The sequence below is a fragment of the Eucalyptus grandis genome, chromosome 6, assembly GCF_016545825.1.
Source record: "Eucalyptus grandis isolate ANBG69807.140 chromosome 6, ASM1654582v1, whole genome shotgun sequence".
NCBI classification, from domain to species: Eukaryota; Viridiplantae; Streptophyta; class Magnoliopsida; order Myrtales; family Myrtaceae; genus Eucalyptus; species Eucalyptus grandis.
The window spans coordinates 32006159-32023091 of record NC_052617.1 but is presented as its reverse complement, the minus strand read 5'-3'; the positions used below and the strand labels follow the sequence as shown (position 1 = coordinate 32023091).

The window sequence follows — 16933 nt, the reverse complement described above, 5'->3', positions numbered from 1 at the left end:
GCTAGTTTCCCCATCATATAGTATTTTCTATATTGGTCGATCGAAGGTTTGTCGTGTTACTTAGTTTCCCTTTTTTTTTTCTCGATACAAGCGAGCAGCAGGATGCCTGAGCAATCGTAAGCACGGAATTAGAATATAACAGTTAATAGATGTCTGTTTTAATTGACTTTTCCTTCTCTTCGTCTCTTTAGAGTTGCTTAAAAAGAATAGCATGCGACTTCAATGTGTGGATAGTTAGGCAAAACAATAATAATAACAATATCGATAAGAGTAATAAATTCAATAATAAAAATAAGAAAATGGTGAAATCACTAATGTGGATTTTCACTCCAACCCCCAACAATATAATATTCCCAATTTCTTTTTTCTTTACAAAAAATAGGTCATGCCAAGTTGAATAACCTAATTCATTTTAGAGTGCATTTGTTTCAAGAAAAATTTAAGATTTAGAAAATATTTTATGGAAAATGATTGATTGTACTGCTTAGAAAATTAGTCAATAAAAAATGTTTTCATGATTAATAATAATTTAAGCCTAATTTTTTTGTGAGTGATAAAAATATTTTCATTTTTTCATTTTTTTAAATGATATAAGCAATTATTTGTCAGAAAACATTTTTCAAATCTTGAGTTTTGGGAAATAAATGCGCCTAAATTTTCCATTTTTTCATTGCTTTTATTACTCGAATTTGGCGTCTTTTGGACTACCGTCCCTCCCGCTCTCATCGGATGACTCGACTAATAAACCAATCATCATCAGCCAAGAGACGCACTTCTCGTAACCCCACGTCTCACATCACAACTTGCGCATCATACATCTAATAATTTTGCAAAGACTTATTAGTCTTCTCTGGAGTAGGGACTGGGATCTCAAAATTGAATATTGATGGAACACGGCCACAATTACCTCCATTTATTAATTTTGAATTCGTTGCCGAAAACATCATAAAATTCGACAAATGCACAACAAAGTCACTGTTTAAAAAAATCTTTTTCCAGAAATACCGATGGGTGTTTTGAGCTATATATGGTCTCCACTTTATGTAAAGATCGTTATCATAAACATAGAAGTCAGTGGCCACTAGGGACTGTTAATAGCGACTTATTGTTGAGACTCATTTTACCAAGTCAAGATGATAAAGAAACCATCAAGTTCATTTTTCGTTTACCCCATCATTCACGGCGCATAAAATAAGAAAACATCATTGTTTCTGTCCTTGCCGTGACTCTTGAACTGCATTCCAAGTTGACTTGGACTTTGACCACTCCCCAACAACAGAATGGCCCTCTAGTTTGTGATAGAAATAAGATGACTCCTCTTTATTGATTCCTAGAACCAAATCCTTGATGGGTTCTTCTTCTCTGAGGTCGTTCACTTCAGTTTTATGGTCTACTTTAACGTTCTTGTTCGTGAAAATTTCAGCAGAAGCATCTTTTGAATCAGAGGCAAATTCTCTGCATCACAGTGGTTGGTGGCCTGCCGCCATTACCAGCAACAATTCTGTGTCCGCATGCATGTGGCCGGGCATTTCGTGCAACGATGCAGGAAGCATCACTGGAATTGACTTACCAGAAGAGTACCAGATAGGAGACCGATTTGGTAACCTGAATTTTTCTCTACTTCCGAATCTTACTTCTCTGCAACTGCATTTAAATGGACTCACCGGCTCCATTCCCCTTCAAATATGCGCAGTCCCGAGGCTCTCGCACTTGGACTTGTCCTCGAATTATCTAACTGGTGAGTTGCCTCCTTGCCTCGGAAATCTCACTAGTTTAGGATGGCTAGATGTGTCTATCAATCAGTTGTCTGGCTCTATTCCCTTAGCACTAGGGAGTTTGAAGAACTTGTTCCGCTTGGACTTACATTTGAACCTTCTCACTGGTCCAATCCCGATTACCTTCGGTCGTTTGAGCAATTTAAGCCTCATTGACCTTAGCTCAAATCAGTTAGGTGACATCATCCCTTCGGAAACTGGGAACCTCAGCAAACTATGCTCTATTGATATAAGCGGTAACGAATTTGAGGGAGCGATTCCACCTACTCTCAGTCGTCTGTTCAATTTAAGGTCTCTACATCTTTCCTCCAATCGATTAGGTGGTTCTATTCCTCCTGAGATAGGGGATCTCAAGAACTTGCGTACGATGGATCTGAGCTTTAATAACTTTGTTGGATCAATTCCTGCAACTCTAGTTCTTCTCTCCAATTTGACATTTCTTGGTCTCTCCACCAATCGATTAGGCGGTTCCATTCCTCCTAAAATAGGAAACTCAAGAACTTGGTCACTATGGATCTAAGCTCCAACGATTTCAACGAGTCAGTCCCGTGGAGTCTTCGGAATTTGACAAACTTAAGATACCTATACCTGCAACGGAACCAATTCACCAACTCCATTTCGTCCAGAATAGGATATCTAGAGAACATCAATCGCATGGATTTAAGTGGTAACAAGTTCAGTGGGGCCATTCCCTCATCCATTGGGAATTTAAAGAGTTTATCACATCTCAGTTTGCAAGAAAACGGGTTCAGTGGCTCTATTCCATTAGAAATAGGTCATTTGGACAACTTGATTGAGATGAGGCTGAGCCATAATTCCTTTATCTGCCCCATCCCTTCCTCTCTGGGAAACCTGGTAAGCTTGAAATCTTTGTATCTGCAAGCCAATCGTTTCAATTGTTCCATCCCGCGGGCAATAGCAAATCTGACGAGTCTCATCAACCTGGACATGAGCTCAAATGACTTGATCGGATCAATTCCGAGTGAACTTGGGAGTTTACCCATGTTAAAGTATCTTGACCTCCGCAATAATTCGCTCTCCGGCACTATACCAAAAGGCATGGAGTTTGCTTCTCTCTCTTCTGTGAATTTATCATACAACTCCTTGATGGGTCCAATCCCACGACATCTCCTGGATACTTATTCGCGTAGTGCTTTCAACGGAAACAAAGATTTGTACACTGAACCTCCATTTGCACCTGTGAGTAGCCCCATTCCTTTGAGGACCCCTCCTTCCTTGAGCAAGCCTTCCGCAGTGATGTTATCGCTACCTTGCCTTTTAGTTGTCGCTTCAATTCTGGGGTCTTGCTTCTTTCTTTGGTGCGCATTGAAGAGGGTTCAGCCAGAGGAGACAGTAGAAAAGGATGGAAATTTCTTGTCAATATGGAATTATGATGGGAAGATAGCATATGAAGACATAATTGCTGCCACGGAAGACTTTGACATCAAATACTGCATTCAAAGAGGTGCTTATGGTAGTGCGTACAGGGCGCAATTGCCGAATGGGAAGGCTGTAGCACTGAAGAAGGTTAATCGCTCTGAAGCCGAGGACCCAAATTTCAATAAAAGCTTTCAAAATGAAGTGAAGCACTTGACTGAAATAAGACACAGAAGCATAATCCGGCTCTATGGTTTCTGCTTGCATAGGCGGTCGATGTTCTTAATTTATGAGTATATGGAGAGGGAGTCTATTTTGTGTTCTGAGAAATGACACTGAAGCAATGGAGTTAGATTGGGTGAGGAGAGTGAATCTCATCCAGGATGTGGCACACGCCCTGTCTTACTTGCATCACGGGTGTGCTCAGCCTGTTGTTCATAGGGACATATCCAGCAGCAACGTTTTACTCAACAATGAAATGCGGGCTGTCCTATCAGATTTCGGGGCGGCAAGGTTACTACAGGGAAATTCTTCGTCCAATCTCACTTCAAACATAGTAGGGACCCATGGATATCTTGCTCCAGGTGACCACTCATCTTGTTTCTTGAACAAATTGCAATTATACACTCACCTAAGTCGTTGACCTAGTGACAGGATCCCAGGGCATTTTAGAGGCTCTGTACTGGGCAACATACGGCTTAAAGTCAACGTTGGACTGTTGTGGGTGTGGAAGTTTATAGTAACTCCCAGCACATTCCTCCCCTGTTTGATCAATAAATAAAGGGCAAAGGAAACGAATGATTTCTAAAATTTGGTCCAATGTGCAATATTGTCAACAATTTTAATTTGTTAATGTGCTCTTTGGACTTGATTAAATGTGGAAAGTCGTCCTGAATTTTTAATTTTTAATATAATCTTGAAATTTTGATTTAATGTTTAATATGGTCCTTGAGTTTTTATACATTTTTATGTAGCCTAGGGGCTACATGAACATTTATCAATAGTTTAGGGACCATATTAAACAAATTAAAAGTCTAGAAACATTGCACAATGGAGCAAATTTTAAAAGCACATTCAAAATTTAAAGACCATTTGTGCTATTAACAGTTGACATATAGCTACTTTTTATTAACAAGGAAACCGTATATTACTAGCAAATAATGTAGAGGATCATTCAAATTCATGACGTTTGTGTTTGTTTCACAGAGCTCGCTTATACGCTCGTGGTCAACGAGAAAAGTGACGTATACAGCTTCGGAGTAGTTGCATTGGACACTATAATGGGCAAGCATCCAAGAGGGATCATATCAAGTTTGTGGACATCATCGGAAGATCATATAATGCTACATCAAATATTAGACCCGCGTCTGCCTTATCCAAAAGAGAATTCCTGGGCGAGAGATATAGCCATAGCAGTCACTTTAGCGCTTGCTTGCTTGAGTTCCAAGCCCAAATTACGGCCAACAATGAAACAGGTGTCCGAGGCTTTTCTAGCTCGAAAGTTACAATTAGCCAAGCCCTTTCACGCAATTTCGTTGATTGAGCTTCGCATAAATCGAGAGGCGTGGTTAAGAGACGACAGGTCCGGAACTTCACCGAGACTCGAACAGTAAAATGTGGGTTTTCAACGTGGTTATAAGCTGTAACAGCAGGTTCCATTGGGCTGAAAGCTTTACTTTGTCGATTGGGATTGGAGTGAGAACTTCGTCTATGTGTATATCTGATGTCACAGATTTAATACGAATGACGAATGGACAATAGTCCAGGTGCAATACAGCCGTTGGATTTTCGTGATAACGTGATTGATGATGTGATTATTCCAGTCCATCGCGGACCAGATAGCTCTGTAATTGTTCGCTAAATCAATGTAAGTAATCAAACAATCGACTATTATTGTCCAGAAATGTAAGCATCCGCTGCAACAAGCATCCCCCATCCTGCTTTGCAGTAACTATATCGTTACTGAATATGGCTGCTGCTAACTAAACGCAATTGAAGGAAAAGCCAAGAAGTGTTAAAATCAAGCAAATTAGACAGTCCACAAGAGGATTCATGGACAAGACTCTGAGATAATATGTCGTCAACGAGATATGGCATTTGGCTTCATAAGGCTATTCACTGTTAGAAATTTGAGGAAGACTGAAGATCCTGATAATCAGGATCAAATTCGGAAATATGTAAAATTCTAGAATAACCTCTAGCCATTGATGAAGTTTGATTGAAACTCGGATTTGCTAAGCCTTGAACAATTGATAAATGAATGCTTCTAGCCAATTGCCCTCTCTAGGGATGAGCATCAATCCAGGATTGACCCTTGACCGATCCTAGACTGGCCCAACCCAACTAGTCGTGGTCCAATTTCCAAGGGCACTAGCTTGGTCCTTCTTCTTGAGACCCCTAGACCCCGCATTGTACAGTTAGTCCTCAGACCTGGGAGTCTAAGGCCGGTTCAACCCATATATGCTTTTGTCTACTCTAAACCCTAGCACCTCTTCCCTTGTTCTTTTCGCAATTCAATTTGCCGTGTGAAATGCAAAATAGAACAAAACCCAACCCTAATTCGATCAAAAAAAGACATAAACCTTCTTCACTTGCCTTGCTCGCTTGCTCGCCTAGCAGCCATTCGCTCACCTTACCATTCGCCTCTATTCCCTTGCCTTGCGTATTCGTTTTTATGGTTTGTTACTTTTATCAAGTGTAAATTTATGTTTTATGTTATCTTATATTTATGTTTCATATGTTTTGGAGTTCATGGTTTGGTTGCTCAATGTGACATTTCTTATGGATATGTAATTTAAAAAGTAGGGAAAAGACCACCAAAATCCCAAACTTTATCTAAAGTAACAAATTTATCCCAAACTTTTTTCGTAATATAAAAACTCCAAACTTTGCTAACCATGACACATTTACCCTAAACTTTTTCGTGACACAAAAAACTTTGAACTTGTATCATGTGACACATTTACCCTAAACTATAGGGCATTTTCGTCTTTTACTTTTTTTAAATTTTTTTTTTTTTTTTTCTTCTTCTTCTCTCTTCCCTCCACCGACCATGGCAGAGGGAAGCTTGACTCAGGCGAAGGTCACCCTCGCCTAGGCTAGCTAGGGCCACCCTCGACTGGGTTAAGCAAGGGCACCCCTCGCTCGACCCTCACCCGACGTAGGCGAGGACGACCCTCGTCAACGTCAAGCGAGGATGGCCCTCGCTAGATCTAGAGAGGGCACCCCTCGCCCGACGCCAACAAGGGCTTGGCAAGGGCACCCCTCGCTGGACTCAAGCGAGGGCCGCCCTCGTCAGTGTTGAGTAAGGAGTGCCCTTGCCAAATCTGGCGAGGAGGCCCTCGCCCGACCTAGGCGAGGGCTACCCTTGCTCGACGTCGACAAGAGCGGCCTTAACCAGCCCAAGCAAGGGCGACCCTCGCCGAATGCCGGCAAGGGCCCCCCTTGCCTGAGTCTGGCTTCCCTCCGGCCATGGAAGGAAGAGAGAAGAAGAAAAAAAGGGGAAAAAAAGACAAGATAAAGGAAAAATAGAAAAAATAAGATGAAAATGCCCTTGGTGGGTTAATGTGTTAGGGTTAGTAAAATTTGGGATTTTTCATATCACAAAAAAAAAATTGGAGCAAATTTGTCACTTTAGACAAAGTTTGGAATTTTTTGTGATCTTTTCTCTAAAAAGTATATTTGTACTTTTAAGAAAAACAAAATGAAATAAAAAAAATAATCGATTGGTCTCAAGTTGACTTTAGAATCAGACCGAATTCATAAGATTGGTCTGGTCCTTGATCCTATGTTCAATAGGGTCGAGCTGAGGACTAACACTATGTGAATTGGTTTCTGGATTAGGTATATCATGCTCATCCTTAGAAGCCACCATAAGGAAGAAATAATGTAGGGTGTTTTTTTTTATTTTTTGGTCATAAATAATGTTGGGTCTTACGAGCGCAATTGGTTTAGCCTTGCTCGATCATAAAGCGACCACCATTTCACGTTTTTTGTTGAAATTTTAATTTTAATGAGCGATTAGCGTTGTGGAGAGAATTCCTCTCAAGTGTCGTACGTTGATTCGCCAATGACGGAAGATGTGACGGAAGAGAAAGCGATACAACTGTTCACGTCCCTCGTGAAATGATAGAGATTCCGGTGAAGACTCCTCCACTTGGCGTAACATGGCGTAGAAGACAACTGGACGAATTCCCTATCGAAGTAATTGATTGCAATGTAGAATTTCCTACAAATCAGTATGAAGATAACAAAACAAACAAAGTACAATGAGTTGATCATTTAAAAAAAAATTCTGATTTGTGTTTTTTTTCAATTTCCTTGTAGATAAAATTGTTATCTTTTATCTTTAACTTTTACCATAATTATAGGTGGTGATATATATATATATCACTCACAACATATCAATGAAAAGTAACATTCATCGACTCAATTTCTGAGTTTCTTAATGGTATCAAAGCCACACAAGCACACATTGATCTTTTCTTGTATGTATCGTCTCTAATTGAAAGTTATGACCTACCTAGTTTCCTTACCGGAGAAATAGTTGCAAATCATCTCGCAGGTATTGTCTTTGATTGAAAGTCAAGGCCTACTTGGTTTCCTTACCGGAGAAATAGTTGCAAATCATCTTGCAAGTATTGTCTCTTATTGAAAGTTAGGATCTACTTGATTTCCTTACCGGAGAGATAGTTGCACCAACGCAGACTCGGACGTCGGAAAATGGAACCGAAGTCAGTAACCCAAAATACACATTATGGGTGCAGTGTGATTGCCTCATAAAGTCTTGGATCATGGGCACACTGAATAGGTTCTCGAACATGCAGTTAAACTACAAATAGCAGCAAAAGTATGGAAAGCGCTCACTGATCATTTCAAGCAAAGCTTGGAGACTCATGAGCTTGACCTCCTTGGACAACTTCACCACATCTGAAAAGAAAATAAGCTTTTATCTTGTTCAAAGTGCAAAATCTTCTACAAATCAATATGTAGATAATAAATCAAACAAAGTATCAACGAGTTGATCATTTCGATATCTTTTTTTATGTTTTTTATTCAATTTCCTTGGAGATAATATTGTTATCTTTTATCTTTAATTTTCATCATAATTATAGGTGATATCTATATATATATATATATATATATATATATATATATATATTACATAGCATATCAATGAAAAGTAAAGCTTCATTAAATCAATTTTTGAGTTTTTTCATTCCCCATGTTGATTAGACACTTGACGTCAATACTCAAGAGGACTTTCACTCCATCCTGCCACAACTTTATGCAGAATTGGTCAAACAGTACATATAGAATCATTTGATACTCTACTTCGCGTGTAAAGGGGGTGTTTCATGTGAAATTCAAGATTCAGATGTAACCACGTTAAATGCATAAGGCCAGGTAGGAGAACGAACAAAATGGAAAGAGTAGAGACGAAATAAGGAGTGTCGGAAGTGAGATATTCAGTTAGATAAAATTTCTCTCGCAAGTTTAAATATTTGGAAATGGATGAAAAAATGAAAGGTGCTCGGACAAGACAGAGGTTATTAATCTTATTTATGCAGGCGACAATGTGTTCTATCGCACATAGTGTCTCCAGCAAGCATTGTCAGCTTGTTTCGATCAGTTTACCTTCTCTTTCTATTTCCCCTTTTGGGTCTTTTGGCATCGACATAGAATTTACCATCTTTGATACTTTGTAGTCTTCTTCTTTACAAACCATCAACGTGGCTGGCCAATAGATGAATCAGTCATTTTTCTTTTTTGAGGTCACGAGAACCATTCACGAGTGAGCAAAATACCAAACAGCTCATACTGAGTTAACTAATTGCGGCATACTTCGTATAAAAAGACCTTTTGATTGTTAGCATCATAGTGGGGTAGTTGTGAGCGGGTTGCTAACCTAGGACCTATGTGACATGCGTTACGTGAAGTCGTTATGGCTTAAACGGAATATTTCATAGTGCGTGTTAACGCATAGAAATTTTAGATATGGAGATCAACCGCACCATTACACGCCAAAAAAAAATCCCTTGGCGTATTTCCTTTTGACTTCCACCAATATAGCTTGTTATCTTTGTCATCATTTGAGCGAGTGGCGTGAGCCTTCCGGGATCTCCAATTTTTTTTCTCATAGGATATATAGGTCTCAACTCAACTTAACTTGGCAAGATTTCATTATGTATGTTAATAAATTGCAATTTCACTTAAAGATTTGGAGATTGAGAGTGAAATAACCTATAACAAATATTTTTGTGCTAGTTTTCCCATCATATAGTATTTTCTTTATTGGTCGATCGAAGGTTTTTCGTGTTACTTAGTTTCCCATTTTATCTCGATACAAGCGAGCAGCAGGATGCCTGAGCAACCGTAGGCATGGAATTAGAATGTAACAGTCAAGTCAATAGACTTCTTTTTTAATTGATTTTTCCTTCTCTTTGTCTATTTAGAGTTGCTTAAAATAATAGTATGCGACTTCAATGTGTGGATAGTTAGACAAAACAATAATAATAACAATATCGATAAGAGTATTAAATTACCAATAATAACAATAAGAAAATGGTGAAATCACTAACCTGGATTTTCACTCCAACCCCCAACAATATAATATTCCCAATTTCGTTTTTTTTTTTTTTTTTTCCCAAAAAAAAAAAAGTCATCCCAAGTTGAATAACCTAATTCATTTTAAGAATTCATTTTAAGGTGCGTTTGTTTTATGAAAAATTTAAGATTTAGAAAATATTTTACAAAAAATGATCGATTGTACTATTTAGCAAGTTAGTCAACGGAGAATGTTTTCATGATTGACAATAATTTATCCCTAACTTTTTTGTGGGTGATGAAAATATTTTTATTTATTCATTTTTATAAGTGATATGAATGCTTATTTGTTAGAAAACATTTTTCAAATCTTGAATTTTTTTATGTCTTTAAAATTTTAACACACATATATATCTAACCACCAAATCGCCCCAATTTTGTCGTTCTTCCTCTTTGCAAATTAAATCATAATGTTTGCTTCATGAAATGACTAGGTCAACAAACGATCTAATCCCTCCACAATTATGCCTCAATCTTCAAACCCTGTCATTTGCTTTTAGTATATCACAAATATTCAACTTTAACCACCATTTTTAATTTTATTTCTTTGAAGTGATCGCACAATATCTACTATAAATTAAGAGAAGTAACCTGTCTATATTTTGTATAATGTACCATACACATATTTTTAGTGATTAAGATCACAAAAATTTCAAATTAATATAGATGTGACAAATTTACTCAAAATTAATTTTTAAACAAAAAAATGAGAAACTAATTCATTTGTAACAAATTTATCCTTTATTAATTTCTATTAAATTGAATCGATTACACTTATTATGATAAAACTTCAAACTAGTACATCCATCAATTATCATGTGCCATCTAACTCACCAATTTGATGGTAAAATTTAACGGAAACAAACGGAAGATAAATTTATAATGAATATGCTAATTTGAAGTTTTTCGTGATATTAATAACATTTTTAGAGATGTAAAATGGGATTTTAATCTCCGACGACGACGTCGTTCTCCTCTCCTCTCCTCTTCCATGTTCTTAAACCCTACCGTAAACCTCGGTCGCCCAACTGACCCGCCAAACACGAACGTCATCTGCTCGATCCACAGCCCCGCAACACCCCAAATCTCGATGGAGGTGGTGATCGCCTCCTCCTCCGTCGCCGACGCCGGCATCGGCTGCTGGGACCTCCACACCGGCGCCGAGCAGCTCCGCCTCAAGTCCTGCTCCTCCACCGCCCGCGGCCTCACCTCCGTCGGCCACCGCCTCGTCGCCTCCTCCCAGCTCCGCGACCCCTCCGCCACTTCCGGCTCCGTCTTCTACTGGTCTTGGGATAGGGTCGGTTTCTCTTCACGTGAAGTTTACACCATTTTTTTTTCTGGGTTTTTATGTTTTGGCTCGTGTTATCGGTGCCGCTCATGTGCTTGATTCTTTGCCTCAATGAGTGGATTTGTTCATTCTGGCCGTGCCCCTTCAATGCAGCCCCAAGTCGAAGTTAAGAGCTTTCCCGCCGAGCCGATTTTGCCGCTCGCGGCGAACAGCGAGGGCACGTACATCGCTGGCGGGGGTGTTTCCGGCGAAATTTACCTATGGGAGGTGAATTTTTTGTATCATTTGTCTTTTAGTTCATCTTGATAAAGAGGGGGGAAAGGGATCTTTCGTTTTGGTGCAACACCTTGATGTGATTTTGGCGTGGTTTTTGCTGATTTATTTGTAGGTTCCAACTGGTAAACTGCTTAGAAAGTGGCATGCTCATTATAGGGCTATTACTTGCTTGGTATTTTCGGACGATGATTCGCTCGTAATCTCCGGGTCAGAGGATGGATCCGTCAGAGTCTGGTCCCTTTTCATGTACTCAGCTTTACCCTTTTCCCCACCTTGTTAATGAGTTTCAATTGAACGGAAGATGAGTGTTTAATGTCTATTCTGGAAGAGGTTTTGTTAATTGCTCTCTCTCAACAACTTCTTTTGCATTCAGGATATTTGATGATATGAGGAGGCAAGAAGCAACTCATCTCTATGAGCATAGTTTTACTGGGCATGCACTGAGAATAACTGATGTTGTCATTGGTTATGGTGGATCGAATGCAATTATCGTTTCAGCATCAGAGGATCGAACATGCAAGGTATTTCGTTTTTTCATCCACAACAGTTGTTTCTGGAGATATAGTGGAAACGTTGTAGTGGACACAATAAATGTGGCCCTGTCTGTTGGCATGTTTAGGATCTTAAAATAAGAAATCTCTTGTATAATCACTAGTCCTTTTGATTGGAATTATTCTGCTCTTTTTAACCACTGCTAGTTTGTCCATCCGATTCCCATAATTTACCACTGCCCAAGAAATAGTTGAAAATTAATTTTTTGGATCTGGGGTACCTTCAAGCACCTCATGCATGGGGTTGAAGTCATGCACTATAGTCAACGGTCAATAAAAAGGATGAAAGACATATTTTCTTGGAGTAAGACATATCTTATTTGTCATGGATATTGGTTTTCACTTGCTGCTAAATGTGAGCTATTTATTTACCACTTTTTGTGAACATTACGTCTTTAATTTATGGTTTTGTATGGTTATTTTGCCATTTTCTTTTGGTTGTGAAATTTTTTTGGGAATTCTTTCACAGTTATGTGTCCAAACTACATCTGTAAGGAATTTATTCTTATGTGCAATTTCCAGGTCTGGAGTTTATCTAAAGGGATATTGTTAAGAAACATTGTCTTTCCATCAATGATATATGCAATTGCTTTGGATCCTGGGGAACATGTCTTCTATGCTGGCAGCAGGGATGGGAAGATATATGTTGCTGCTCTGAATGCTGAAAGTAGCTCTAATGATGCTTATGGAATGTACATAATCGGTTCGTTAGCTGATCACAGGTTTGTCATTATCCTATGGTGCCATTGTCTGCATTTATCCACCTGATCCTAAGATATGATAGAAACTGTTGTAAATCACCCGGTACACCTCGAATATCATCTTTTTGTGGACCAGCTCAAGAGAATTATTTTGGGTCTCCGTGGCATTCACACCAATTATTTGAGTTATTTCAGAAGTTTGACCATTTTGATATTAGCCTCACGAAGAGTGTGTACCAGTATTAATACGATACACTGGGTATCAAGGAAATTTTTGGTCTCTGATGCATAAGACTTCTTATCAATTTCTATCAAAAATTTGCGGAGCCTATTTCAATTGTGTACTGATAATTCTTTCCCCTGCTTTTGAACAGCAAAGTTGTCACCTGTCTGACTTACAGTAACAGCTTAAACCTACTAGTTAGTGGCTCAGAGGATGGTATGGTTAGAGTTTTGGACCCTAAAAGTGGAAACGTCGTGCGGATGTTTCGACATTCAAAAGGTTTTATTCTCTAATTGTCACAGCTATTTCATCACTATCAGATATGTTTATGAGCTTCATCTTGCCATATATTCATGGATATGCGTTGTATAGTCTAGTCCAGAACCTTCTATGTCCCATTATTGTGCATATTCTATGATGTTTATTCATGTATTCAAGTCCTAAGTATGTAAGTAGTAACAGTCTCATGTGAATAAGAGCAGATGATTCTGTTGCTTCATCTGCCTTTCTATTTTTTTATTTTTTTTTTTGGTAAAAAATCTGCCTTTCTATTTATGTTTGCATTGGAGATTCAAGTATTGCCGTTACCAACATTTTATTGTTCTTTCTGCCTTGACACAGGACCTATTAACAATGTCCAAATTGTGAGGAAGCAACTAGGTTTCAACCCTCGAATGGTTGTAAATCCACAGGGCTCCTCAAGAAGGCATGGATCCTTGTTACCTCCACCTCTAGAAAAATACACTAATTCAAGTGATGATGATTCAGACTTCAGAACAGTTGTTAGTCTGCATGGCACTAGCTATGAACCCCTAGAGAGTCCACACATCAGTTCAAATGCGATGAATCAACAAATTGAAGAACTACAGGTTTGATATTCATGTCTTTTTTTGAATTGTTACGAGGAGGTTTTAGGGTTGATGTGCAAACACATCCATGGTTGCATGTCATGATATATATTAATTTTCAGAGTGACTGCATTTGCCAATCGGGTATGTTACAAATGTGGTAACTGAACTTTCAACCTACTTTCAAACAGGCCACTTAACTTCCAATTATTAAATCTAGGTTAACCCACTTTGATTTTTCCCCTAATCAGGGCAGTCTAATGATTAATTGACCAAAATCTTGCCAGAAATCTGAGTGGAGGCTTACTTGGCTTATTTCAATCTTATGTGTTCACCGAAAGTGTCTCAATGCACGTGTGTGACTCTATTACACTTTAAATGTTCAACTTTCAATAATTTCCATCTCAGGCCATTCAATTTTAGATAACTTATAATAAATTTTGCGACATACCACAACACTTAAGCTGCCAAGTCAGATTAATATTAAATTAGATTAGTGTCAGCTACACAAGCCACAGAATCCAACTAGGTTTTTGTTGACCATCGCTATAGTGCCCTAATTGAAAGCAAAACTAGGGTTGAGAGACTCTCTGATGTTCAAATTGAAAGTTGTGTGACCTGTTGAAAGGAAGTAAAAAATTGAGTGACTTTTAATGAACTTACCTGAATTTATACACTTTGTAAATTAAAAGTGATCATTCTAAAGGAGAATTCTAGTGATAATTGATCAGTCAAATTTATTCATCATGGTTGATGTGAGCTTGAAGTTTTGGATGAAGAGAAGATGGAGAAGGAATCAAAACTATGGAGATTGGACAAGGCATGATATAAAGAAGTATACCTCAAATTATTGTGCTGAAAAAATTCCCAAAGGCTGAAGTATTCCTTCTCCACTGTCCAGAGCTTTGATTCCTTGTTAAGTGTATCTTTAGAATTTTCAATCTCACATCAGTCGACCATAACGAATGAATTTGGTTAATGAACCACTAGTATTCTGTCTGAGACTGTTCACCCATAATTAAATAAAGCACATGAATTCAGGTTATTTCACTTGAAGTTGCTCATTTTTTAACTTTTTCTTCCACAAGGCCTCCTGATATTGAATTTCAATCTATAAGTAACTCAACTTCAATTTTGCTTTCACTTAGGTCACTCTAGTGATAGATTTCCCAAAATTTGTCAGAGACCTGATGTGGCCTACTTGAGTGGTTGATTGTAAACTTACCTACTTTTAATTTAATGTTGCAGCTTGAGTGCATTGATATCTCATTGAACTTAGGGAAAGTTGATTGGTCTATGATTACAGTTATTTAAAATTGAGTGACCTACGATAGAAGTAATCCTTTGAGTGATTAACAGCTACAGTTAGTACAATTAAGCCTTACACATCCACCGTGGCATTTTTGGTATACACAAAAGATGGAAATAGGCCACATATGCTGCCACTTAATTTTCTTTTTTAGATTTTGATCAACCGATCATCAGTGGTATACTTGAAAGTAAAACCAAAGCTCAATGACGTAGACTTTTAATAATAAAAGCTAACGGGCGAGTGACCACCAGTGAAGTTTTCCCCAGGGTTAAAGTGTCATTTGATGAACTTGATTGAGTTTTTTATGTGAGAATAATATGTTATTAGATGCATTGGAGAATATGGTCTAAAGTGTTCTGTGTTGTAAATGATTAAATCACGCGAGAATAAATTCTGTTACGAATTGTGAGATGCATTGGCACTCCTCTCTAACTTCTCTGCCGTGGCTTTTTTTCAGAGACAATCTTCTTCCTATGCTACTGAGATGGAGCTAGAGAGGCTAAAGGTTGATAGCAAAAGATCCATGCAAATGGTTGAAAAATGGAAGCAAATGTATGAAAACTTGCATCAATTTTGTGTAGACGAGCTTTTGGACATAGATCAAGTTCAGCCAACTAAAGCAGGTTTTACCTGATACAAAATTTTGTCCCTTCCTTTTATAAAATATTACAAAATTTCATGGAAATGATCGGATCAGCATACGTAGTAGTTTCATGAGATGGCTTTTTTTATTACACCCTAAAGTTATATACTGCGTATTATGTTGTTTGCTGTGTGTTCCTCAGGGAACCATGCTCTGATTACCGTTCTGATTTCTCAAGATATAAATGGCCCTCCATAAATTAAGGCCCTCAGTTCTCTTGGGAGATATAGTGCATGGAAAAGACCGAAGAAATTCCAGTTAATTGGGCCAAAGTTTTTAGTTTGGTTCATTTCAGTTTAAAGAAAAACTGGGTTCTTACTGGTTTCCAGTCCAATTTTGGTTTAAGATCACCAATTGTTACCATGGAAAATCAAAGGAATGTCGAGCATATTCTGGGGCCAAAATTTTACCTTTACCAGTCATGCCTATGCTTGCATTCATCATGATGTAACAGTTAAAACCCTTGGAGAAAAAATTTCGTATATCGCTAGGAACTATATTTCATGTAGCTAATTACAAATTAGGTAGTCTCAGTTTACAAATTAATACAAAATCATTACCCAAGACATATAGATTTAATCATATCCCAACACTCCCTCAGCATCTGTGTGCTTGGTCCTTTCATGAAAGACGAGATTTGAAGCAATTTGAATAGTTGCTTGATCATCATAAAACACTTTAGTAGATTGTGATTGAGTAAATGCCCAACTTACTTATTAACTCCGACCACCTCAATTCACAAGTGGTTACCCCACTAGTCCTATAGTCAGCTTCTAGACCCATCTAAGTGCAACTTTAACATGCTAAACGTTCAAGTTACTGCATCCTGATTAGAGGGTCAACTTGTGTCTCGGGATGTTATTTATGTCATGTCAAGGGTATAATAAGATCAGTTTGGACAAGATCCATTTCATAATCATATTGGAAATCTCCAAACACAGCCATTTAGTACAGGTAACCCGAACACGACCCTATTACTCGTTTGTCATGTAGGTTAATGACGATGAGACATTAAAGACGTGCTCCAGGAAAAGATGATTGTTTTAGCGGCCCTAGAGTCATCGAGTCTACAGATCCAGAAGAGAAAGGAATTCATTCATTCCTAAAGCTCTGCTCATCGAAGGGGCTGCATATGTGATACAGGAGCATAATTCAATTTATAAGTACTTCAAGTGTCTCCTTTCTGTATTAAGTCTTTCATTATGTTATTAGGTTACTAAGCAGTCATTTGCCAGTCAACATGACTTTTAATGAGCTTAACGGTTGTAGAAGTTATTATGTTATATCAAGGTTTGAGAGGTTTGAGATTGTCTAATATCCGTAACCCCTAGTA

General features: G+C 38.2%; 2 protein-coding genes across 2 annotated transcripts; both read left to right on the top strand.

Annotated features, from left to right (window-relative positions):
• Nucleotides 1-1347: 1347 nt before the first annotated feature.
• LOC104451853 (probable leucine-rich repeat receptor-like protein kinase At1g35710) lies at nucleotides 1348-4876 on the top strand. Its single transcript, XM_010066424.3, is given in 4 exon segments — nucleotides 1348-2266; nucleotides 2269-3454; nucleotides 3456-3736; nucleotides 4359-4876. Coding segments are annotated over 4 exon segments (2793 nt in total). The 3' UTR covers nucleotides 4766-4876.
• A 5895-nt stretch (nucleotides 4877-10771) lies between these two features.
• LOC104449318 (protein ROOT INITIATION DEFECTIVE 3) lies at nucleotides 10772-15691 on the top strand. Its single transcript, XM_010063436.3, has 8 exons — nucleotides 10772-11055; nucleotides 11200-11313; nucleotides 11435-11568; nucleotides 11696-11843; nucleotides 12396-12595; nucleotides 12949-13076; nucleotides 13419-13666; nucleotides 15415-15691. Exons 1-8 carry the CDS (start codon nucleotides 10849-10851, stop codon nucleotides 15589-15591), a joined length of 1356 nt encoding a protein of 451 aa, XP_010061738.3. The 5' UTR covers nucleotides 10772-10848; the 3' UTR covers nucleotides 15592-15691.
• The last annotated feature ends 1242 nt before the right edge of the window (nucleotides 15692-16933 follow it).

Excerpts from the sequence above, each read along its gene's own strand:
- LOC104449318 (XM_010063436.3), top strand. The coding sequence starts at position 10,849 with ATGGAGGTGGTGATCGCCTCCTCCTCCGTCGCCGACGCCGGCATCGGC. Across the intron at positions 11,569-11,695 it reads AGAGTCTGGTCCCTTTTCAT|GATATTTGATGATATGAGGA; the intron begins GTACTCAGCTTT and ends TTTTGCATTCAG. Across the intron at positions 12,596-12,948 it reads GGTTCGTTAGCTGATCACAG|CAAAGTTGTCACCTGTCTGA; the intron begins GTTTGTCATTAT and ends GCTTTTGAACAG.